The 24,113-nt window shown below is 35.9% G+C and overlaps 3 protein-coding genes and 1 long non-coding RNA gene across 4 annotated transcripts; 3 read left to right on the plus strand and 1 right to left on the minus strand.

Moving 5' to 3' along the window:
- Positions 1–1,552: 1,552 nt before the first annotated feature.
- Positions 1,553–2,431, minus strand: LOC146926192 (uncharacterized). Its single transcript, XR_015008112.1, has 2 exons — positions 2,222–2,431; positions 1,553–1,867 (listed from the first exon to the last, which is right to left on the minus strand). It is a non-coding gene; the product is annotated as an uncharacterized LOC146926192 (long non-coding RNA).
- Positions 2,432–4,696: 2,265 nt separating this feature from the next.
- Positions 4,697–5,974, plus strand: LOC146926193 (uncharacterized). The gene has a single exon (XM_085706870.1). It carries the CDS (start codon positions 4,697–4,699, stop codon positions 5,972–5,974), a length of 1,278 nt encoding a protein of 425 aa, XP_085562996.1.
- A 6,678-nt stretch (positions 5,975–12,652) lies between these two features.
- Positions 12,653–13,744, plus strand: LOC146926194 (uncharacterized). The gene is made up of 2 exons (XM_085706872.1): positions 12,653–12,762; positions 12,898–13,744. Exons 1-2 carry the CDS (start codon positions 12,653–12,655, stop codon positions 13,742–13,744), a joined length of 957 nt encoding a protein of 318 aa, XP_085562998.1.
- Positions 13,745–17,235: 3,491 nt separating this feature from the next.
- LOC146926195 (uncharacterized) lies at positions 17,236–19,211 on the plus strand. Its single transcript, XM_085758574.1, has one exon. It carries the CDS (start codon positions 17,507–17,509, stop codon positions 19,046–19,048), a length of 1,542 nt encoding a protein of 513 aa, XP_085614700.1. The 5' UTR covers positions 17,236–17,506; the 3' UTR covers positions 19,049–19,211.
- The last annotated feature ends 4,902 nt before the right edge of the window (positions 19,212–24,113 follow it).

Below are 24,113 nucleotides of genomic sequence, written 5' to 3' on the forward strand. Positions count from 1 at the left end.
CGTGACCCACCACTGATTCTTTCATTCCTTCCAATTTCCACCGTTTAGTAAACTAATCGCATTCGCATGCAAACCTTCTAACATGTGGAAAGGAAAAGTTTCAACTCTCATCATTCCCAGCTCTTTGACTTTCATTTTTATTTTTAGCTTATCTTATACAGTGTATATACTATATAGTACACTCCTCCCATGTGTCACCTTTTATAACTACTATAGATAGTCCCCTCTTGTGTCACCTTTTCATTTCGTTATTTTGAGTTTAATGCTGCTCCCTCGGTTTTAAAATGACTAACCTAGTTCAACAATTCACGCAAACTAAAAACATATATAAAGGAGAATGCTAAATAATGCTCAATGGACATTGGTTTCTTGTCCTAGCATCGATTTTTCCATCCATGGAGGATCGAGGTAGAGTCCAAGAATGACTTATCTCTTTGTCATATCTTTGATTTGCTTCAACTAAGGCATTGTTTGTGAGTTTGGTGGAGAAGGGATCAAGTAGATGAGTTTGGGCAAAAATGAAGGAGCAAATAGAATAAATAGATGACATTGAGAGGGAAAGACTTTTGGGTTTTATTTTTCTTCATAATTCAAAACTCTTCTCATTTGAGCGAACTCAAAAATTGTATTGGATGAGGATTTTAAAAGGTTTACATGAATTCTTCAAATTTAATTTACCGAAAAGAATTACTCTTTCAAAAAATATGAAAGATTTTACCATTTTTCTCTATATTTCCAACCCTCCAAAACCTCTCATTCCCCCACCCCCTTCAAACTCCCAAACCAAGTCTAAAGGCTCCATAGAAGTTATTCGTTTTTCCCTGGCAAATTCACAACGAAGAGGAAAGAAAGAAAGTTTACAATAATGAACCTGAGAAAGAGGAATACACTCTAGGGAAATGCTAAACTTTTAGGTTGTTGTCACGAATATTGTAGCCTTTTATTTGAATGAAGTGTAGTTGTGTTTTCGTAAAAAAATGCCCATATAATTTATTTTAGTTTAAAATAAAAAGAATAAATATTATGATTGGACAATTTGATGATTGTCATCAATGATGAAGTAGACACTTATGTTTTGATAGAATAATTTGGAGATTCATTTTAATACTTTGTATGCTACTTGTAATATTGTCATAAAAAAGATAAGTGTCTTCAAATTTTCATCCTCTATTATGGATGCATGTATTGTGATTAGGCAATCAAATAATATAAATTTCTCTAAATTTTGAAAATGATTTTTTAAATCAGTCGGGATACATTTTTGTTATTCTACAACTACATGACGGTTGTATACAACTCTTTTTTTTTTTTTAAATATTTAGTTATTGTCCTAGTGTCCAACACATACACAAATAAATGGGGAGGGGAAGAGAGGTATCGTGTGTTGAAATCCAACACTCAGTTTTGAGTTCAACTAAATATATTTGAAAGTTTGATTTGAATGTGTTAACTTCCTATTAGCAAATATGATAATTGATTAGAAAATTTGATGGAACTTTAAATTGAAACCTTTGAAATATTTTGGCAATAATTTAAAAAAGGAAAAAGTGAATGCATATGAATTCTATTTTATTTTGAATTGCACTTGTTGATAATTAATCATGCGCATAACCTTTATAGATCAATACAAAATTATTACAAATTGTAAGCTCCAAAGGTAAGTTTAAGTGTATATTTAATTTATTTTGATTGCAATGATATAATAGAACTCATTAGGATAAACAACAACAAGCCGTTATTGTGATTTGGCCAGTACATTGTCCACCTTTCTGAAATCCTTTGGCACGACAATCCTTATCGCAAGTTGCAGTGCATGGAATTGTACAATTTTCTCCAGTTGAAGGATCCGCCGAACTAGTAATGAATCCTGAATGAATCCAAAGTTAAAAATATTATGTATGTGATATTTCTTCCAATTTAATGTTATTTGGACTCATGCACTGGCTAAACAACCTAGTATGTTTCGCATATGCGAATTATCATTAATCTTTGTATCTTGTTTTTGAAAGTTCACAAAAAACATACAACTTCATGAAAGAGTTAAAAAAACATACAACTTCATGAAAGAGTTTTTGAGTCATAGCGATTCAATAAATCAATTTTTTGCTTTTTAATATGTAGACTATGAACACAATATAAATTTCAATAACAATTTTCAATTGGAATTAGTATTCTATATAAAAAATGTAATTCAAATGGAAAAACTAATGTTTGGCCTCACCTGAATTGATGATCAAAACAATGCATAGAACACCCAAAAGATAAGATTTATTTGCTTCAAAGGCCATTTTGTATGATTTAAACTTATATTTGAATTCTTATGAAGATTTAGACTAACATGGCACTCAATATATAGACATTGAAAATGTATAACCAATATAAGCTATAATTTATTTTTAGAAACATCATTAAATCTCATTTGACTACTGACCAAAAAAAATAAAAAATCTCATTTGACTATTAGACTTTAATATATTTTTTATTAAAGAAAATTTATATGTTTGACAAGTATACTTTGAATACATTTAATCCAGTCGTCTAAATTTGATGCAAGTGATTGTACTTATATCAGATGTCATTCAAAAAAAAAATCTCAAATTATCATTTATTTATTTATTTATTTTATTGTATTTTATTTTATCATTTTGATTAGAAACTTTAGAGTTTTATTAGAAATTGTGGGTATGAAAACAGTAAAACAAGTTAGCGGACCTAAGAGTTCAATGTCTTAACCCATATATATAATATTGGAGGGTTGTGTCCCCGTGTTTTCTTTTCAATATCTTTATTAAGAAAATTGATGTTCACACACTTGAGAGTTGAGATGACTGAAAAACACATATAAAAGACGCAAATGTCCTTTGGTAGTTAACTGTCGTCGGTTATGAATTTCTCGGCAGTTAACTGCCGATGTGCCGCTGAAGGTCTGCATTGAGAAAAGCTGTTGATACAAACCTATAATGTGTTTTTAACACATTGTGTTATGTGTTTTTAACCAAAACATAAACTTGTTTCAATACCATATCGCAAAGGGAGCAACATCATTTAATAAACAAACATCATTTAAATAGAACATCATTAAAAATTCAAAATATGATAATATGTCATTAAATTACAAGGAAACTAACAAATGTCATGAAATTAACAATAAACCTACAATTTCATTATTTGGAATTGTAGCTTTCTTTTTTTTCTTAAAAATTTTTCTCTCCAAAGGTTTTCTCAGCACCATCACCTACTGTGAGAGTCTGATTCTTCAACCGTTTTGATCTGATTTTTCAAACCTGGTTGTTTACTTTTGTTTGTTCTATTGCTAGTCTTGGTTTTTCCTTTCATCCCTATGTGAAAATATCATATGCTAGTAGATTTCAAACCTACTAGTTAACATCTTTTATCCTCATTATCCGTATGCTTGCAGTTGGGCATCATGTATCTATTTAATGTCATCCTTGTCTGTAATCATATCCGGCCGCTGGAGAATTTTTGTAATACAGCTATTAAATGCAATCGGCATTATCTTGTTAGTGCATTCCAAGACTGGATTCTGGAAAAGGTAACAGAAGGGAGATCATCTGAAGGCTTGCATGCGAAAGTTTATGGCTTTGTACGTGGAAAAAAGAGCAAGGAGGACATGGTGTTAGGAGGAGTCTCAGTTTTTTCCACTAGCAAAATCATAGACAATCTTCAAGCAAATTTAAGGATAGCGAAATGGCTCAGTCCCGGGAAATTAACAATCCGTAAGCATATAGTGCTTCTGTCCCAACAAGATGAATGTCAATGGTGTAGCACTTATGCCTCTCAGAGACCGTGGCTCTCAATGCCTAGCCGGAGTGATGCTGATCAGGTAAACAATTCTATTTTTAGCTATACAGAGGTATGTGGCATTGATTGTGGCTCTGAATATGATGGTATGCAATATGTTCAGCCTGGTAATTTGGTCCTTGATTTTTGGCATTTCAACGTCAGACTGAGTAATAGAGTGCAAGGAGGTTTGGAAAGTTATTATTGGGGGTATTCTTATTGCTTGATTGTCTGTATACTAAATGCCATTAACTATCGATCAATACGCTTCCCTTTGATTTGCATTTTTTTGTACTGGTTTCTCTATTTGGCTGTGATAGGGGAGACAAATATCCCAAGCCTTTACAAAAATGATTTTGTTTCCCTAAAGCCTCTGATTGATGTTGAGGGATATGAATGCAATATGCGTGTTACAGCTAATCTTTCCCTGCAATATTGGAATTCGGGAGGTTTCTATTTCCTTTTCAGTATCACATTTGAGAATAATACGGTAAAGGACATTAATTTGGTGATAATTGCTGGTTTTTTCTTAAAGAAGTTCCCATGTTTGTTTTGGTGCATTAATTTGATTGAGCATTCTATGGAAACGCTTCAGAGTTCTGCCTGTATAAATAGAGGCTTCCTGCAAATTGTTTCACCTCACCAAATACCATACAACCTTCAATACAATTTCGCTCATACCTATTTCTTTCTGTTTGTCACCCTCAAAATCATGTCCACTTCTGGCCAAAACAATGTTCCCAATGCTACTACACAAAATTCACCTTTCAATTCTGAGTCTCTTGACTATTGTCTTGTTGGTCGCCTACTAACCACCAAACCGGTCCGCTTCCATACCTTTAAAACTCGTATGGCATCTCTGTGGACACCAAAAGAAAAAGTGGACATTACCTCAATGGACCCCAACCGGTTCATGTTTCAATTCTTCAGCTATGCAGACATGGAACGTATTGTTCAGCAAGGTCCGTGGCTGTTTGATAATTTCCCACTTGTCTGGAGAAAGATCTCAGTGGGGGATGACCCTTATACCATGCCGTTGGATACCATTGACTGCTGGGTGCAAGTGCACAATTTGCCATTTGGATTTATGACTGAATCCATGGGCATATTGCTTGGAAATCATGTAGGAAAATTGGAAAAATATGATTATGAAAATAATTATGGAAATTGGCGTAGGTACATGCGGTTGAGAGTTGCCCTGAAGGTGCAAGAGCCTTTGATGAAATTCTTTGAGTTTACTTTGGAGGATGGAAAATCTGTCAAAGTGAACTTTCGCTATGAGAAACTAGGGAACTTTTGCTATGTGTGCGGATTGATCGGTCACACAGAGGCTTCATGCTCAAAACGCTTCGAAAGGGACTTTGTGGAAGGAGATCAGAATTGGGGTCCATACCTAAGAGCTGAATATATGGGACCAATAGGTGATGAAATGGTGAACCCTTGGCTGCATGACAACAGGAGAAGAGGTGCACAAGGAGGGAGGGCGAGATCTCCTTATGCTAGTTTGAATGACATCCACCGTGTCTTTGGAAGGGTGAAGATTGGACGGGATGCCACAACTCGACAGTTGATTTTCTATAAACATGCAGGACCGCTCTACAAATCTGATGAATGGATACTAATCAATATTGAAAGTATCCACAACATACCAGACGCAGCTCAACCGGTCCAAACAGATGTCAGCATGCCTCGGATTGAGCAGGTAATAGGTTCAGATGTGCAGGAAACGCTGATGTTGGCAGAAGATGACACACGCATTGCAAGGCTAGTCCAGGAAGCAAGACTCAAGAACCCGGTAAATACAACAATGTCCAGCTCTCCTTTGGAAGCAAACAGCTTTATGAATAACCAACAGAATGTCACTCAGCTGGCGGTCTCTTTGGCTCAAGTTATGCGAATGGGAGTTCCTCATGCTGCTGATCCAATTATAAACAAGGATGGTATGCTGTTCTTAGAAAAGCCACAAGGACAAAAACAATTGAAGAGGTTGAGGATGGAGGATAGCGAAGAAATTGCTGAAGGCACACAGACAAGTCCTGATGTTACTGTTTTGAATAGGACTGTTAGTAGTAATGTTATAGCTTCTGATGATATTGTAATGAATGAGTCTGCCTCGGCAGCAAATCCTAATGTAATGGCGGGACCTGGACACCAGGCCCGCCAAGAAGAATGAGTTTCATCAGTTGGAACTGTAGGGGTGTGGGTAGCCCGAGTACAGTTCCTAACCTCAAATACCTTGTCCGGACTTATAAACCGGATGGAATTTTTCTGTCTGAAACAATGACAGCTTTAAATAAAATTGAAGAGTTAAAGTATATTCTGTCTTTTGATTCATGCTTTACAGTTGATAGAATTGGTAGAGGTGGAGGTTTGGCCTTCTTGTGGAAAAAATCAGCTAATTGTACCATCACTAATTATTCACAAAATCATATTGACATAGAAGTGGTTGACACCGTAAGCGGAAAATGGCGATTAACAGGTTTTTACGGGATGCCTGAATCAGGTCGAAGGAAAGAGTCCTGGCATTTCCTCCGTAATTTAGCACGAGCATCCTCTCTTCCTTGGTGTGTCATTGGAGATTATAATGACATACTGTCAGATACAGAAAAGAAAGGAAGGTCGGAAAGAGCACCGTGGTTGATTCGTGGTTTTCGACAAGCTGTGATAGATGCAGGCTTGATTGATCTACAGATGAATGGATATGAATTCACGTGGTTTAAAAGTCTAGGAACTGCTAGGGCGGTGGAAGAAAAATTAGACAGAGCACTTGTGAATTCATCCTGGTGCAATTTGTTCCCGGCTGCAGCTTTGGAATGTCTCACGACTACATCCTCTGATCACTACCCGCTGTTACTTAATTGCAAATTGTCTGAAACTGTGCATAGAAATCCACATCGCTTCAAGTTTGAAAATGCATGGCTAGCTGAACCTGATTTTCGGGATCAAGTTAAAACACGCTGGCAACACTATCCTCATGGAAAACTCACGCAGAAGCTAACTCAATGTGCTACTGATCTTTCTGAATGGAGCCGTAATAATAATAATATCCGGCGTGAAATTGGTAAAGTCCAGGAAAAAATTGCTCGGGTTCGAAACAACGTCACAGCCTCAAATATTGCTTTTTTCAATTCGCTCAAAACAAGGCTCGACAGGCTGCTTATTCAGGATGATATCTACTGGAAACAACGGGCGAAATCCTTCTGGTATCGAGATGGAGATTTGAATACTAAATATTTTCACGCTGCTGCTACTTCCCGGAAAAAAGTCAATCGAATCACAAATCTTGAGAACTCAGATGGAATAGTATGTCGTAACGAAGAGGATCTCCAAACAATTGCACGTGACTATTTTTCCAACTTATTCAAAAAGATCCCAAGCAGTCGCGCATGTGTTGTCTCTTTAGTTCCAAATTCAATTACAGATGAAGACAATTTCTCTTTAACTGCAGATTTCACAGTGGAAGAATTCCGAACAGCAGTGTTTTCAATGCAAGCAGACAAGTGTCCAGGGCCGGATGGTTTCAATCCGGGCTTTTATCATAATTTTTGGGACATGTGCGGGCAAGAGGTGTACCAAGCAGGATGTGAATGGCTTGCAAATGGTGTTTTTCCTCCTCATTTGAACTCTACAAACATTGCCTTAATTCCAAAGGGTGATTCTCAGAAGTCTATGAAGGATTGGAGACCAATTGCACTATGTAACGTTGTGTATAAAATAGTGGCTAAGGTCCTTGCTAATAGGCTTAAAGGCGTACTTGAAAAATGCATCTCCTCATCGCAATCCGCTTTTGTACCAGGCAGGTCGATCCTTGATAATGCGTTGGCTGCAATCGAATTAATTCACTATATGAAGGCAAAAACAAAAGGTACGCAAGGTGATGTAGCTCTCAAGTTGGATATCAGCAAAGCGTATGATAGGTTGGATTGGGAATATCTCCGCGACATCATGCTTCAGATGGGTTTCTCTGCTACATGGGTTCAGTGGATTATGTTATGTATTGAGACAGTCGACTACACAGTCCTTGTAAATGGAGCTCAGGTTGGACCGTTCATTCCTGGCAGGGGTATACGACAAGGCGATCCATTATCCCCATACTTGTTCATTCTTTGTGCCGAAGGGCTCACTGCTCTTATCCGTGATGCCGAAAGAAGAGGTGCGATCAAAGGTACCCGCATTTGTACACGTGCCCCCACAATATCACATCTCTTGTTCGCAGACGACTGTTTTTTATTCTTTGGAGCCTGTGAGCATGAAGCTACGGAGATGAAAAATATTTTAACATCTTATGAGGCTGCGTCAGGGCAATCAATTAATTTGCAAAAATCGGAGATGTATTGTAGTAGAAATACACCTTTAGATTGTCAAGAGCGGATAGCAACAATACTTGGGGTCAAACAGGTATTAGGCACAGGTAAGTATCTTGGACTTCCATCTATGATCGGTAGGAGTAAAAAAGCGACGTTTAAGTATGTCAAGGATCGTATATGGAACAAAATTAATTCATGGAGTAGCAGATGTCTTTCGCAAGCAGGAAGAGAAGTTCTTATCAAATCAGTCCTGCAATCTATTCCCTCCTATGTGATGAGCGTTTTCTTATTACCTGGCACTTTCATCAGCGAAATTGAGAAAATGCTTAATGCTTTTTGGTGGGGACATAACTCTACTAACTCTAGGGGACTTCACTGGTTATCATGGGAACGTCTCTCTGTCCCTAAGACATTTGGAGGTATGGGGTTCAAGAGTCTTAGAGCTTTCAATCTGGCTATGATCGGAAAGCAGGCATGGAAGATGGTCACTAACCCGGATGCACTAATCACTAGACTACTCAAAGCTAAATATTATCCAAATAGTGATTACTTTAATGCTTCCATAGGACATAATCCAAGCTACGTTTGGCGAAGTCTTTGGAACGCTAGAGGTTTTATTAAGCGCGGGTTAAGATGGAGCATAGGCACAGGCGAATCCATCTCTGTTTGGAATGAACCTTGGTTAAAGGAGCCGATCTGTCTTCAACCAAACACAGACGTGCAGATTATGTGGGATGCTCTTACTGTTGCTCATTTATTCAAGCCAAATCAAAAGGTATGGAACGATAACTTCATCCACTATGTTTTTAACGATGAAACAGCAGATCGAATTCTGCAGACCCCTCTTCTTCCTTCTGTTCGTACAGATAAAGCTATTTGGCGACATGAGAAAAATGGATTATATTCCGTTCGTAGCGCCTATCGAGACATTTTCAATAATCATGATGCTATGCTACAACACAGAGTTCATGGTCATTGGAACATTGTTTGGAAACTCAAGCTTCCCCCAAAAGTTAAAAATTTTCTTTGGCGTATCTGTCGTAATTGCTTACCAACCCGGATGAGATTGATTGCGAAGGGTGTGGACTGTCCCAACATTTGTGCGGTCTGTTTGGAAAGAGATGAAGATGGGAAGCACCTGTTCTTTGAATGTGGTAAAAGTGTCGGATGCTGGCAGCGTTGCAACCTCTGGAATCACATTCAAACTTGCTGGTCCCCTGATGCTTCTTGCACTGAACTGGTCTTTAGTTTACTCCAACAGCTCGATAGCTCCCAACAAAAACTCTTTGCTGTCACATTATGGAGCATATGGAAACATAGAAACAACAAAGTGTGGAACAATGTGGTGGAAACAGTTCAACAAATAACAGAGAGGGCTGAAGCATTTCTGAACAGTTGGAAAATGGCTCAATCAATAAAGTCTCGCAGCCAAATCAGTAGCAGGCATAATGAAGTCTTGCATTGGACAAAACCGGTCTTGGGAAGATTCAAATGTAATGTGGATGCAGCTTTTTCAGCCTCACTTAATAAGGTTGGTATAGGAGCTTGTATTAGGGATGAGGAAGGGAATTTTGTCGCAGCTAGAACAGCTTCTATCTCCCCTTTACTTGACGTTGAGATGGGTGAAGCTATAGGACTTCTACAAGCAATGCAGTGGGCGAAAGAACTCAACATGGTAAGCATGGATTTCGAAACTGATTCAAAGACTGTGGCAGAGAGCGTTTACAAAGGAGATGGTGTCTCTGATTTTATGGCTATTATCAATGACTGTAGACACTTGTTGATGACCGACTTAACAAACTCTGATGTGAGTTTTATTAGGAGACAAGCCAATGGTGTTGCCCATAGCTTAGCTAGGGAAGCATTATCACATGCTAGTTTCCAATTATATCTTAACATTCCACATTGTATAACTACTTTGATTAATAATGAAAAGCTATAAGCTTCTTTCTTTCAAAAAAAAAAAACAATAAACCTACAAATGTTACGAAAACTAAAAACAACTCCTAAACATCAACCCCTCCTAATCCTATTCCTGATGATGTTGCTCCTGCTCGGATGCTGCCTCCTCGGCCTCCGACGCCTCCTGGTCAATATTGGTGTTATTTGCTCCCTAACATGGCGCAAGGCCGTATACAACTGCTCATTGATCATCGCCTCCTGACCTGAGTGCTCATCAGCATAGGAAGCAACGCCACTAGCCATATCATAGGTATCAAGCGAGCCTCTCACCTGATACTGCTCCCACTGGTGTGCAATGATCTGCTCCTCATTTGCTGGCCTCGGAGGAAATCCCGGAATAGGTTGCAAAATCTAAGGGTGAGACATCCATCCTCCATCCGCCATGACATATCTCCTGCCGGATTACCCCAATTGTCTTCCTTAATGGTGTGATGACGAAAGTCGATGAAAGTCTGCACAATATGAGAATCCCACATTTGAACAACATCTGTCTAAGGTCTAGGGATGTCATGCACGTATTCGTACTGCCGTTTAACTCTATCAGGAAAGTGATGATACACCTTCTCAACACCGCACATGATCCAGCTTGAATACCAAAATATCTTCTCAAAAGTCTGGATCTCCTTATGTTCTTCGTACGCCCTCCAGGTTACGTCAGCCATCTCCAAATGATCAAGCAATGCACGATATGTCTTCCCCTCTCCATGACCCCTCTGTATCTCCCATTTGGCCGCAATCGGATAGTTTGGGATATAGTTTGGATTATCATCAACACTGGAAAAATTAGGAAAATGTGCCAAAAATCATCCTTGTACAAACCAAGTATAAGAACAAAAAAACACATTTATAAGTTATTACCAGGAAAAAAACAAAAAAAGGTGTTAAGGTTCAAAAGTGACAATTTATTACCATAAGCGGTGTATGATTCCCCCAAGAGCTTTGCCATTAGGCAAAGAGACCTCAAATAAACAATGGTATAGGTATGCCAATGCCATCCCTCCCCAAGAATAATCACGGATCCTCATATAGTCCTCCATGGTCATAAAATATATCAAATCGATGTGTTTGTTGCTTTCATCACCAAACAACAAACATCCAACCAAGTATAAGAGGTAAAACTTCACACAAGCAGTCATACACCTATCCCTCTCTTGTACATGCTCCATAGTTTGTGCATCCCTTAATCTGGTAGCAGTAGAGAGGTGGTCCTCATAATACTTCTTCAGCATCTTATAACTAACGTAAGCACCGTACTCATCCTTGCAATTTTTCACAACAAACTGTTGCACACCTAAGTGTGTCACCATCAGCTCCACTTCATAAGCCTGAGACACCTTCTTTGGGTGGTTCAACATGATCCCTTCCATGGGAATATGCAACAGACACGCGACATCATCCAAAGTAATGCTCATCTCCCCTACAGGAAAGTGAAAAATGTTGGTCTTGGTATGCCACCTCTCGCACAAAGCCATAAGCAAAGCAAGAGAAACATTGGTGTAGCCTGTGTAAATCAAATCATGTAGACTGCTCGCCCTCAGCGGATCCCAAAACCACACCTGATTATGAGGTGGACGTCGGAGATCCGCTACCTTAGCACCATGATTAATTGCTTTAACTTTACGGGTCTTACGAATGTGAAATAAAAAAAACACATATTTAAAACAACATAAACATTATAAACATTTTAATAAAAAAAAAACGACATAACAATATAAATTCAAATTTAAATTGGCATGCACACGTAATTTAAATTTAAATTGGCGCACGCAAATTTAAATTTAATGTGGCATGCACGCGTAATTTAAATTTATATTGGCGCACACCAATTTAAATTTAAATTGGCATGCACGCGCAATTTAAATTTAAATTGGTATGCACGCCAATTACAAACATTTTTGCATATAAAAAAATAACGCAAACAATAACTTAAGACAATTAAAAATAACACTTATATTATTTGAATTATACCACAGTTGCAATGCAACATACGAAGCATAAGAGGACAACAAAGATGTATCGAGAGGTCCTCTAGGAAATGGAGGCTGATCAGATAACGTCTCTAGGGCTGTCTGAGTTGCAATGTTATCCTCGTCTAATATAGGCACAGCCTCCTCGCCCTGCTGAACATTGCCACCATCATGGAGGCATGGGTTTTAAAGATTTGGCTGCTTTTAATGTTGCAATGCTTGGAAAATAGGGATGGCAACTACAAACTGATTCGGATAGTTTAGTCTCAAGAATATTTAAAGCTCGACCAGAATAGTAGTTACCAGGAATCTAAATTGGATCACAATCCAAGCTTTGTTTGGCGTAGCATATTCAGCGCCAAGGTGGTCGTTAGGCAAGGTGCTCGCTGGAAGATTGGTTATGGGTTTAATATTCCTATTATTAGCGAGCCATGGATTGGGGCAGGATCTAGCATCCATCCTACTGGCCCTGATATGTTAGCCCTTCAACATTATTCAGTGGGTCATTTAATTGATCAACATGCTAAAGTTCGGAATGAATGGTTGGTTCGTTAGTTATTTGTAAATGAAAAAGCCCAAAATATCTTGAATACTCCCTTACGCCAACAAGTCCAAATGGATAAATTTATTTGGAAGGCGAAGAAGAATGGGTGTTACTTGGTTAGAAGTGCTTGCCGCATTTGTATTGAAGATATTATAAACAATGATCATTTGCAAAAACCTGGGTATTGGAGTGGCATATGAAGATTGAAAGTACCTCCCAAAGTTAAGAACTTGGTGTGGAGAATTTGTAGAGACTGTTTTCCAACGCGGCTAAAGTTGTGAAGCAGAGGTGTCAATTGCCCACCAACTTGTGTCAGGTGTGAAGATCCCCATGAAGATAGCTATCAGATACTTTTTCACCGTAAGGCGGCCATCGATGTTTGGATTGCGGCCAATGTTTGGCATCTGATGTCTCCATTTTTGAATCAGTTTGATAATGCACCAGATATCATATTTAACTTGTTGCAAAAGTTGCCTACCACCCATGTCGAGTCTATTGTTACCATAATGTGGAGCATCTGGAAATCTAGGAACCTACAGTTGTGGCAACAAGTGTTAAACTCGAGTGTTACAATTCTAGAAAGAGCTAAGCATCTTTTAGAAGGTTTGAGGAATGCTAATCGCAAGCAAAGTCATACAAGTCAGAATCACACATCTTTCTTTATGAGTCCACCCCATATTCATAACCACAACTCGGTTAACGGAGATATAAACATCATATGGAGGAAACCAAGGAGCGGAAGATTTAAATGTAATGTTGATGCCTCTTTTTCAAATACCAGCAATAAGGTAGGAGTGGACATGTGCATTCGAGATTCAGCAGGAAACCATGTTCGTTCAAAAACCATGTGGTTCACTCCAGTGTGCTTCGTTGATGTTGGGGAGGCCTTGGGCCTATATCATGCAATTCAGTGGATACATGAGCTTCAACTTGATAATGTTGATTTTGAGGTTGATTTGAAAAGTGTAGCTGATTATTTCAACAAAGGGCGGGGAGATGTCACCGAATTTGGTTCCATCATGGATAGTTGTATCCAATTCTGTAGTTCTTATTTAACAAACTCTCATGTCGAGTTTATTAGGAGGCAAGCAAATGAGGTTGGACATGAATTAGCAAATGAGGTTGGACATGAACTAGCAGTGGCGACAGCACTCCCCAGCTAGGCTGGGCTAATGCCCAGGATCTCCTTCTACTTTGTTTGCTAAAAGCCCAACCCAATAGCCCATTCTCACTTAAAAAAATAAAAAAAATGGGCAGAATGGTTCAATCTGGAAACAAAAGAGGATAAACGTGGGTGAAAAAAACACCTCTGCATTCCAGTAAAAAACCAAAAGCCAGTAAGCCACTCTCACTTGAAGAATCCACGGTGGTACTCTCCAACCGAGTCACTCACTCGGACTCCGTGATTCACCCTTTCCCGACTCCGTCACCACCGTGTTCAAATTGGTTCCTATGAACCGCAACGCCGCGGAACTCAACTAATCTTCACTTTCCTCTCCATCTCTCAACTAGCAGCAGCACCTCTCCCTCTCTCAACTATCGGTCTCTATTTCATTTTCATTCCTTCTTCTATCCTCTCCAGTCTCCACTCTCCTCCATCATGTTTGTTTTTCTCTATAATTTTTTTTATTTGTTCTATTTTATTGCTGCTTGTTATTTGTTAGTGGGTGGGTGAATCAATCAAGGAATTGATTATTCAAATTCAAAACTACAATTTAGAATTGTTGATTGTCTCCAATTTTGATTTTCGAAACCCTAATTTAGAATTGTGCATTTTGAGATCAGTAGAAAATTATATGAAATTATGAGAATTAGAATTGTGATTTGTGATGTTTATAACTTAGGCTGATGAACTGAACTTGATTTCAACTTTTTGTTTTGTTTTGTGGATGGTGAATGTAGTGTAAAGAAAAGAGCAAATCGTTGTAAGTGTAACCAAGCAAAGTCAGTGGGCATTGCATTGTGAGATTAGTTCAAAGTAAGATTAATAAATCAATAATGAACATCCCAAGGTGAAGCAAGATGAGTTGATTAAGAACAGACCAAGAGAAGATCAATCCAAGCTAACTGGGTTAGCTTTTGGACCTTCTTACCAGGTATTGTTTAGTTTTGTTTTGTCTTTTAATTTTTTTTTTTTTTTTATGGTTGATGTACACATATATCTTACAAGAAAGTATACTCAATGTTATAATGGATGAGCAGTGACAAAAGACAAAACAAAACCTTAAATGAAATAATTAAAGAGGAAGTTGAAAACTAACTAGTTTAGAAAAGATAACAGAGTCTCGTCGTAGATGAATAGGATTTGTGAGGACTGTGGAGCACATGTATGGAAGTAGTATAAGGTGGTTAGACCGAATGGAAGATAGTCCAATAATCCGAGGTAAAATTTGCGATAAAATTTTCGCCCAGACTCTATATAAATCCTGGCTTCGCCACTAGCTAGGGGTGTAATTTCCTATACTTTTAAATGTGTAGTGTGCAGATCTCTGTTAGCAAAGTTACTAAGATATGAAGTGTTGACTTTCTCTAAATTTATGACTGAATCTAGATTCTCTTGTTGCAGAAGAGGTGAGATTCTATGGCAGAAGAAGAAAATTCTAAAGAAAATAATTAAGTTTTACATGTGGCAAGTTGGTATGTTATTTTTTCTTTAAAAAATTGCATATGTTGTACTTGAAAGCGCATCGTGATTCGTGACGACACTAGATGCAAATCCAAATGCAGAGAACAGGTGGCAATTAAGGTTAGTTATGTGATTCAGTGATTGAATGATTCTGATCCTCTTAACCAAATTGCTTGAGTTATACGGAAGCTCTCACAAACTAGACTTGTGGAGATTTGTGCGAGTTATAGAAAATTGAGTAAATTTTTCATTCTCAATTTTTTTTAGTAAACCATTAAATTTGTGTGTCTTTGTAAACTACTCTTAAATTAATCTATCATTTTATTAATATTTCAATCTGGTCTTTATCAAAAGTTTATTATGTCCTTGTTTTTATGTTTTTATTACATGGTGAGGAATTTAATTGAAAAACTTTTGACAAAGATAAAAACTAATTTGAAATATTAATAGAGTGAAAGACTAATTTGAAAATGATTTACACATATGAAGTCAATTTGATGGTTCACTTTTTTATTTTTTGGTATCAATTCGGTTCCAACCGAAAACGAGAAGTATCAAACTAGTCTTGATATTTTTAAATTGGAGAGTAATTCATTTGAAAGTTAACAATAGTAATTCACATAAATTTTTAACCCAGTTAATACTCAGGAAAAAATTACAAAGGAAAGTTATGATAAAATAGAAAATTGATTTATTGTATCTTATCTCTTTGGTGCATTAAACATGAGATTTAAGTAGAATATGTGTAATATATCATATCATGTCTCCTTATCTTAACCATCAAACAAATCCTTAAAGTCATATTTATGTTTTTTCTTTAAATTAAGTTGTATCGCAAGAAAATTGCGATTAAATTAAATCTTTACTTAGAGTTGGATAGAACCATCCTTAAAAAAAAAAAAAAAAAATTGGATAAACCACACAATTGATAACTAAGCTCTTCAAGTATTACTGAAAATTTATGTTTCCTCAAAAAAGTATTACTGAGAATTACCTGAAAAAAGTATTATTGAGAATTAATAAAAAAAATACTAAATTACATTGAATACATCACGATTAGCCTTTGATATAGTGGAGTTGTCAATTTTCTTTTTGGACGGGAGTGAGTTTTTTTTGGTAGTGTGTCTTTTATTTTTTGGTAGTGGGAGGGGAGTGAGTTGTCAATTTTGTTAACGAATTGAAAATTCTATTTTATAAAAAATATAGAATAAATTGGTCTATTTAAAGAAGTAAAATTATTTAAGATCATTTGTATCCATATCTTTAAAAAGCATAATAATTTTCCTCAAAAAAAAAGCATAATAATTTATTTATGTTTCTTAATACTCTATTACAATTTCCAATGAAAAAATTCTATTCTTTCAAAAAAAAAACCATTTTAGCATAATTATTTTCTTACTAGTTTTATCTTTGATTTAAACTGCTCTATTTATAAATTTTTACCATAATCTGTCAAACCAAATAATTTTATTTAATATATTACCACATATAAAGGATATATTAATTTTGATATAACTATATTTCCTTTTAATTTCACCACTCATTTAAACCATTTAATACAATTTATCTAACTTAAATGAAATAAAAAAATTAAAATAATCTGCAGGTTACTTAGTAAAACAATATTTCCTTCCTCAAACTCTAAGCAATTTCATCCAATCACATACTTATATTTACTATTTTGATGATAAGAAAGATAGAATAATGTGACTCTTTTTTGGACAAATGAAAGAATAATGTGACTTGACTAAGCTATTATTTATTTCATTCTTATATTTATCTATATCTATATATTTATTAATTATTTATTATAAGATAAAGACGTGCCAATCTATTCCATTCAGAAACTATCAAAACTACACCTTGTTTTAGGAATAAATCCATAAAACGTAAACGGCACAATTTCACATCAATCCAATCCGCGTATAAACCAAAATCAACCGGCTATTCCAGTTACCGGTCACCACAACAACTCACCGCGTTTTATCTTCTTCTTTAAAACATCCATTCACTAGTCACAACCGAGTCACACTCCGATTCATGGACTCGTTCTTCTCCAATTCTCCATAGAAACAAAACCCAAAAATCATGATTTCCAATTTTACCCCTCGCTTTTTCCCAATTTCTTCAACCACCACAAAAAACTCCCTCATCGGTGCAAATCACACTTCCGCTAGATTCTGCTCTCGCTAAACCTAAATTCATCACAACAATTTTATATTTTTATTCAATTTTAAACAAATTTTCTGATTATTTTTTTAATTCTTTTCTGTAAAAAGAAGGTGCACGATTTGTTTCCATGGAACCTACCGTAGGCAAGCCTGGCTTCCTTCGGAATATTCTCATACGGTTACTTCTCTTCGGTGTTTTCATCGTTGTTATTCGTTTTGCTTACGTCATCACCATCGCCGGCGAAACATGCAAAATCGGTGATTTCTGTTTTTTCTCTTCACCGGAGAAAATTAACGTCGCCGTCTCCGTCACCGGATCCGATTCCGGTACCGGTGCGCTCTCTGTTCGTTCTTCATCGGAATTAGCTTCACCGGAGCATCATACAAGTAAAGACTGGATCAACGGTGTTCAGTTTTACTCCTCCGTTTTCCTGAATTTGATCGCCGCCGGTTATCTTTCGCCGGAGACGAAAGCGCTTTGTGTTGATACGCCGACCGGGAGGGATGTTTTTGCATTGAAGGAGATCGGTGTTGTTGATTCCGTTGGAATATCGAAGAAGGCGATGAAACCGTTGGTGAAATCCGGTGTAGGTCATAAGATTCCGTTTGGCAATAACACGTTTGATTTTGTGTTTTCCGGTGACGGAGGTTTGGAGAGATCGGTGAAAGGTTTCGAATTTGCGAAGGAGATTGCCAGGACGCTGAAACCCGAAGGGTTTGCGGTGTTTCATGTAAAGGCTAAAGATGATTATAGTTACAATTCATTTGTTGATTTGTTTAAATTTTGTTGCAAGGTTGTGAAATTCAATGATATCCAAGGTTTCCATGAATCGATGCCTGCGATAAGAGAAATCGTCGTGAAGAAAATCGGTTATGGAAATATCGATTCTGATTTGGATTCGGATATGAATTCGAATAAGAAATGTTCAGTTGCTGGATATAAACAAGAATTGGTTAAGAATGCTGAGGAATTGATTGAAGATGAACCATTGAAGCCATGGATTACTTTGAAAAAGAATGTGAAGAATATAAAGTATGCATCTTCAATGGTTGATATAAGTTTCAAGAATAGATATGTGTATGTTGATGTTGGAGCAAGAAGCTATGGTTCAAGTATTGGAAGCTGGTTTAAGAAACAATATCCAAAGCAGAATAAGACTTTTGATGTTTATGCAATTGAAGCTGATAAGCATTTTCATCAAGAGTATGTGATGAAAAAAGGGGTAACATTGTTACCATATGCTGCATGGGTTAGGAATGAGAGCTTGGTTTTTGAGATTAACAACGACCCGGGTGATAAAAAGACGGAGAAAGTAGGGAGAGGAATGGGGAGGATTCAACCATTGGTTTCTCAGGGTGGTGGTGGCGGCGGTGTTGATACGATACAAGGGTTTGCTTTTGCTGAATGGTTGAAGAAAACGGTTACGATGAACGATTTCGTTGTGATGAAAATGGATGTGGAAGGTACTGAATTTGATTTGATTCCGAGGTTGTTTGAAACCGGAGCTATTTGTTTGGTTGATGAAATTTTTCTTGAGTGTCATTACAATAGGTGGCAGAGATGTTGTCCTGGACAAAGAAGTCCTAAGTATGAGAAAACTTATGATCAATGTTTGCAGCTTTTCAATTCTCTTAGACAAAGTGGTGTTCTTGTTCATCAATGGTTTTAGTGGTAGAGTTGTTTCATAGCTGAAATACTGAAAATCCTTTACATTTTTATTATATAGCATTGTCATTTTACGTTTACAATCCAATAGAGAAGTTTCATAGTTTTCTGAGTTTCTTTACTTGTAACAATTGCAAGTGAAAATGAAAATAATTGCTTTACATCAATTGTATTTGTTACATATGTTTCTTCTATTATTTGTGTTGATACTAGATATAGCAATGGATTCTTTAACTATGTCTATTGTATGTCCCTGAGAATAATTTAAGGGTTTGTTGTTGAACTGGTTTGAGGTTATGAAACTCACACTTTTCGGATTAGGGGTGTCCCGGTGTCGGACACATGTCGGTATCCGACACCGACACAGCACCTATGATTACATTGAACTATGTCATTTTTTCAAATTATTATCCGTGTCTGTTGTCCCGTGTCGTCCGTGTTTCATAGGTTTGAGGGTATTATCTACTGATGAAATCATTTGGAATCTTTAGTCAAATGGTTCTTGAAGTGTGATAGTGTTTTCTTGTCTTTAAACATTATTGCAATTATTCATATGAATAATTAATATATACTTTCTGAAAACTACTATATTTCTTATAATTCAGTCTCAACTAAACCAAAAGGGTTGAACCAAAATATTTCTGCACAATGAAGGAGTAATTTATGACATGATCTTACATTGCGGCCAAGTAACTGCAATTGTAATCACAAATGTATAGGATTTTATTTAATTTTATGAATTCTGCATTTTGAGATCTCTGCAATTGTGTAGCGTTCACGTTAGGTTGTATTAACCACATTCATAGGTAGTTTGCATGCAATGTAAAGATTCCCAATGTAATTGCAACTATGATTATAATGACTGCAACCTTAATTTAAAAGCATGAGGTGGGGAAATGTGATAAATTTTGTAGCCTACAATTTAAAATTTGATGCAGGGGGCAATGTGATCAAGTTTTATTGTTCGTTCCAAGGGCACTGTCACATTGTTCTTTTCAATACTTGAGTTTACAATTTGTGAGCTATTGTTTAAAACACTAGCTGTGAATATAGTTACTGGTAGTTGATTCAAAGTATCTCCATGGCTTATACCCTTTAAGTTTGTTATTAGACTAATTCTTGAGTTAAAAACGGGATACACGGGGTCATGCATAACAATGTCATGACCTTTTATATCAGATGACCTTTTATGTAGGTTCATGAACATTGTGTTTACGAGGTTTGATTTTGCTATCTAAAAAGGTTAGCCGCGCAGCTTATTGCTTCCTTGTCTTCTATTCATATCTACTAATCCTTGAAATATAAAAGTTGGTGTTACTTGTAATTTTCTGACTTAATAGTCCTAACTCCTAATGTTGTGATGTGTTTGTTAGATAGTATAACCTGTTTGGTTGCTGTGCCTTTTGGAAAGTCGGCTTGTTAATCATTAATAGAAAGTAAGATGTCATTAATAAACACAGCCATGTGATGTGAGAAAGTCCAACTGTTATTTTAAGGGTAATCCATTCCATATCCAGCTAGCAAAGTAGTGGGTTGAAATGTGATTTTCTTTGGTATGGTTTCTCTTCATTTATTGAAAGCTAATAATGAGCATATGAAATGCCTAGCACATGCAAAAACAGTACATATACAATTTCAGATTAACGACTGATTTCTAAAGTTGTCACTTCTTATGTCCGAAAATGATTTTTTGTTTGTTTGTATAACAAGACAATTATGTACCATAGCAGACCATAAAGCATATAGTGTCGCTATCATCTTGCATTCAACAAACTTTCAATTAGAATGAAATTAGTTATTTTCAGTTATAAGCCATTTTAATGTCTATAAAATTGTACATTCAGGACCAGAATTCTCTTTACTGTTAGTTCAAGGAAATCCATTTGTTACCCATCTTATTTAAATTTTTTAAGATTCCTACCAGTTATGGGAAATGGTTGCAAGGACCAATCCATCCACCTACTCATGACATGATAAGTCATAAAATTTAGTATGATAAATTTCGCGTCGTAGTACTTGCAGACACCTAATAGAATTGAGATTCTCTCAAGTGGAATTTTTATGAGGGAATTTGATGGAAATTCTCACCATTCAATCCCGCTCTTAATAAATTTGACCGCATACGATATAGATAAATGAGCGGTTATCGGAGGGAATATGATGGAAATTCTCACCATTCAATCCCCCTCTTAATAAATTTGACTGATGGAAATTCTCACCATTCAATCCCCCTCTTAATCAATTTAACCGCATACGATTTAGATAAATGAGCGGTTGAGATTTCACTATAGAAGTTTTCAAAGGATAGTGTTTCCATTCCCAAGTTTCATCCTTATTCAGAGTTTAACCTCTGAAGGTTCATCACAAACACTATAGCTTAAACTAAACAGCCAAGTATGAATCATGGAACATATGAAGTATAAGGTCATAGAATATCATTGTACTGTAGTGAAAGGATACCTAAACTAACGGTAACAAAATTTTAATATTATTACCACTATTTTTGGATCACTAATTAGTTGGAATGAGGAAATAGATTCTCAATAGGTTTTCTTCCAACTATTGTATGTGGGGTTATATTACAGGTTCCTAGTAGTTGAAAAAGGATTAACACTACCTTCATGCACGAGAAAAGGATCATTGATAGTGAAAATGGCCACCAAGATCCTTGATTATGAGTTGCATCATCATTGGTTACATACAAAATAAAAATTTGGCGTTGATATCAAGTGCATGGAATAACACATAAAAAGGAAAAGGAAAAAGAATATATTGAGCTTTAAACTAAATTCTAATAATCTAATTCGAAAGAAAAGGATACTATAAATCACAAGAATAGTATAAACTTTCGATTTACATGAGGTAATTATTTACATGAAATATAAAGAGTGAACAAAAGAATTTGTAGATTTTTGAAGAGCACATATAATATGGATGGTATGATTAAGATCTTTTTCAACTTAATTTGTGTATGTTTGGTATAGCGTTTACAAAACGGAGTTTGATAGAAATCACAGCAAGAAACTACGTTAGTGAAGCAACTGATGTTTGGAGCTTCTGAAAATCACGACAAAAATACATCGAAAAATATGCAAACGTGTTTTTGTGTGTTGCAATCCCGAAATCAAACACACACTTTGTAGATGTTTGAATTAAGTCAAAAAAATGCAGCAACAATAAAACATCTATCATGTATGGATTAAGTGTGTATCATATAGGTCAAAAAAGAACATGTATGTGGGGTAGATGTTAGTTGTTAACCTTGTCTTGGAATAAGTATAACATCTTTTAGGTTGGGTCTGGTTTGTCTGTGGGGTTATGATTTGTGACATCCAAAGCATCTCCAATAGGAAGAAAAAAAGTTAGGAGCATATTATTTATTGGTTGTATATGCATGCATAGCTACTACTAAGTTGTTTTCTATTAGATTACATTATACTTAATGCATGCATATTTTGCTTCAATAATTAAATTTGTAAGTAAACCTTAAACAAATCACTTTTGTCATTTTTTAAACCTTAAACAATTCACTTTTGTCATTTTTTATTTGCACTTAACCCTTAAGTCACGGCCAATGACCTTACGATAAATTGATTTTGATAAATAAGGGTTTACTTTCTGCACCACTTGTTCTGTTTTTAGGGTTCATTATCTACCCCACTTGTTCTGTTTTCTTTATCTTGCTTTTTTTTTCTTTCCCTTTTGCATTTTGTAGATTGAAACAATATACATCAAACAAATAGACTGTGGAGTTGTAAATGCAATGTACACAAATCTCAAATAAGAAATTTATAAAAATTTGTAATGGATATATATATTATTTTTGTCAAAATTAAAATATTATATTAATATTATTGGAGATTAAATTTAATTATTTTTGCTGGAATTTTTATTGAATTCTAGAATAATGGAATTTTTCCCTAAAAAAAAAAGAAGAATAATGGAATTTTTAATATGCAAATGACTCTTGTGGATGAAAATTCTGATAGGCCAATCATCATTTGTCACGAGCATCACCAGGTGGTTTGCAGCTTCATTTTCAATTTTCCCATTTCATAACTATTATCTAAAATTTATGGATGAAAAATCCAACCAAGTGGTGTTCAATGCTGGCAACAATATGTGATGTACGAACTCCGACGAGCATATCTAACATGACACTGACATGTCGACACTGTTAATGTATATAAGACACAACATCGTTACATATATATTAATTTATATATAGACTGTCTAAAATAAAAATCAAAATACATACATATGCATCTAACTCGAACAATTGATTTCATTGAAAAAGTTCAAAAACAAGATATCATATTATCCGAACTTTATTTATTCATCTACTATCAAAAAAGTAAAAACCTTGTAATCAACTTTAATATCTATAACCCCGATCAACACATATGTAACTCTCGTATCTACGGTGTGTGAAACCAAGAGAGAGAAAAAAATGTTTCTGACATTAGTCTAAGTGTTCGACATGACTCGTATGAGTGTTGTATGAGTGTCGGACAATGGTCTAGGAGTGTCCAAATAAAGAGAAAAACAATTTTATTTTTGACACATGTCTTAGTTGTTTGACATGTATCGTACGAGTGTCGGACATCGACGCATGTCAGACACCGCAACACACTTAATCCCAGAGGTGTTCATGCTTCATAGGCAACAATTCAAAGATAGAAGTGCTTTCGATATCATAAATTCAAAGATTTTTCTTAATTATATTATTGAATCAAAGATAACCTCCTACCTTGATTCAGGAATTTATCTCAAGAGGTAGCTATGAGAATAGTTCATAAATTATCGGTTTCTAAACTATATAAATATAATTAAGTATTCTCAAATGTCAAAAGTATATAAAATTCGTTAATTTAAATTTTATCATTAAACGAAGTGGTAAGCACCATTAAACTCATACACATAATTGTCAAGGTTTCACGTTTGAACTTAGGTAAAGGTGTCCACAAAAAAATTTGAAATTGCATCTTGAGCTGGAATTTTCCACTTAAATACCCATAAACACGAATAAGAGATTCAGAGTAACAAAGTATGTTCAGCCTAACAATTTT

Source organism: Medicago sativa, chromosome 4 (genome assembly GCF_051527215.1).
Source record: "Medicago sativa cultivar Bolivia chromosome 4, Bolivia_mono, whole genome shotgun sequence".
Lineage (NCBI taxonomy): Eukaryota > Viridiplantae > Streptophyta > Magnoliopsida > Fabales > Fabaceae > Medicago > Medicago sativa.

Coding starts and splice junctions, on each gene's coding strand:
- LOC146926195 (XM_085758574.1), top strand. CDS start 17,507: ATGGAACCTACCGTAGGCAAGCCTGGCTTCCTTCGGAATATTCTCATA.
- LOC146926193 (XM_085706870.1), top strand. CDS start 4,697: ATGGACCCCAACCGGTTCATGTTTCAATTCTTCAGCTATGCAGACATG.
- LOC146926194 (XM_085706872.1), top strand. CDS start 12,653: ATGGATAAATTTATTTGGAAGGCGAAGAAGAATGGGTGTTACTTGGTT. Junction 12,763..12,897: donor GATCATTTGCAAAAACCTGG/GTATTGGAGTGG, acceptor AACTTGTGTCAG/GTGTGAAGATCCCCATGAAG.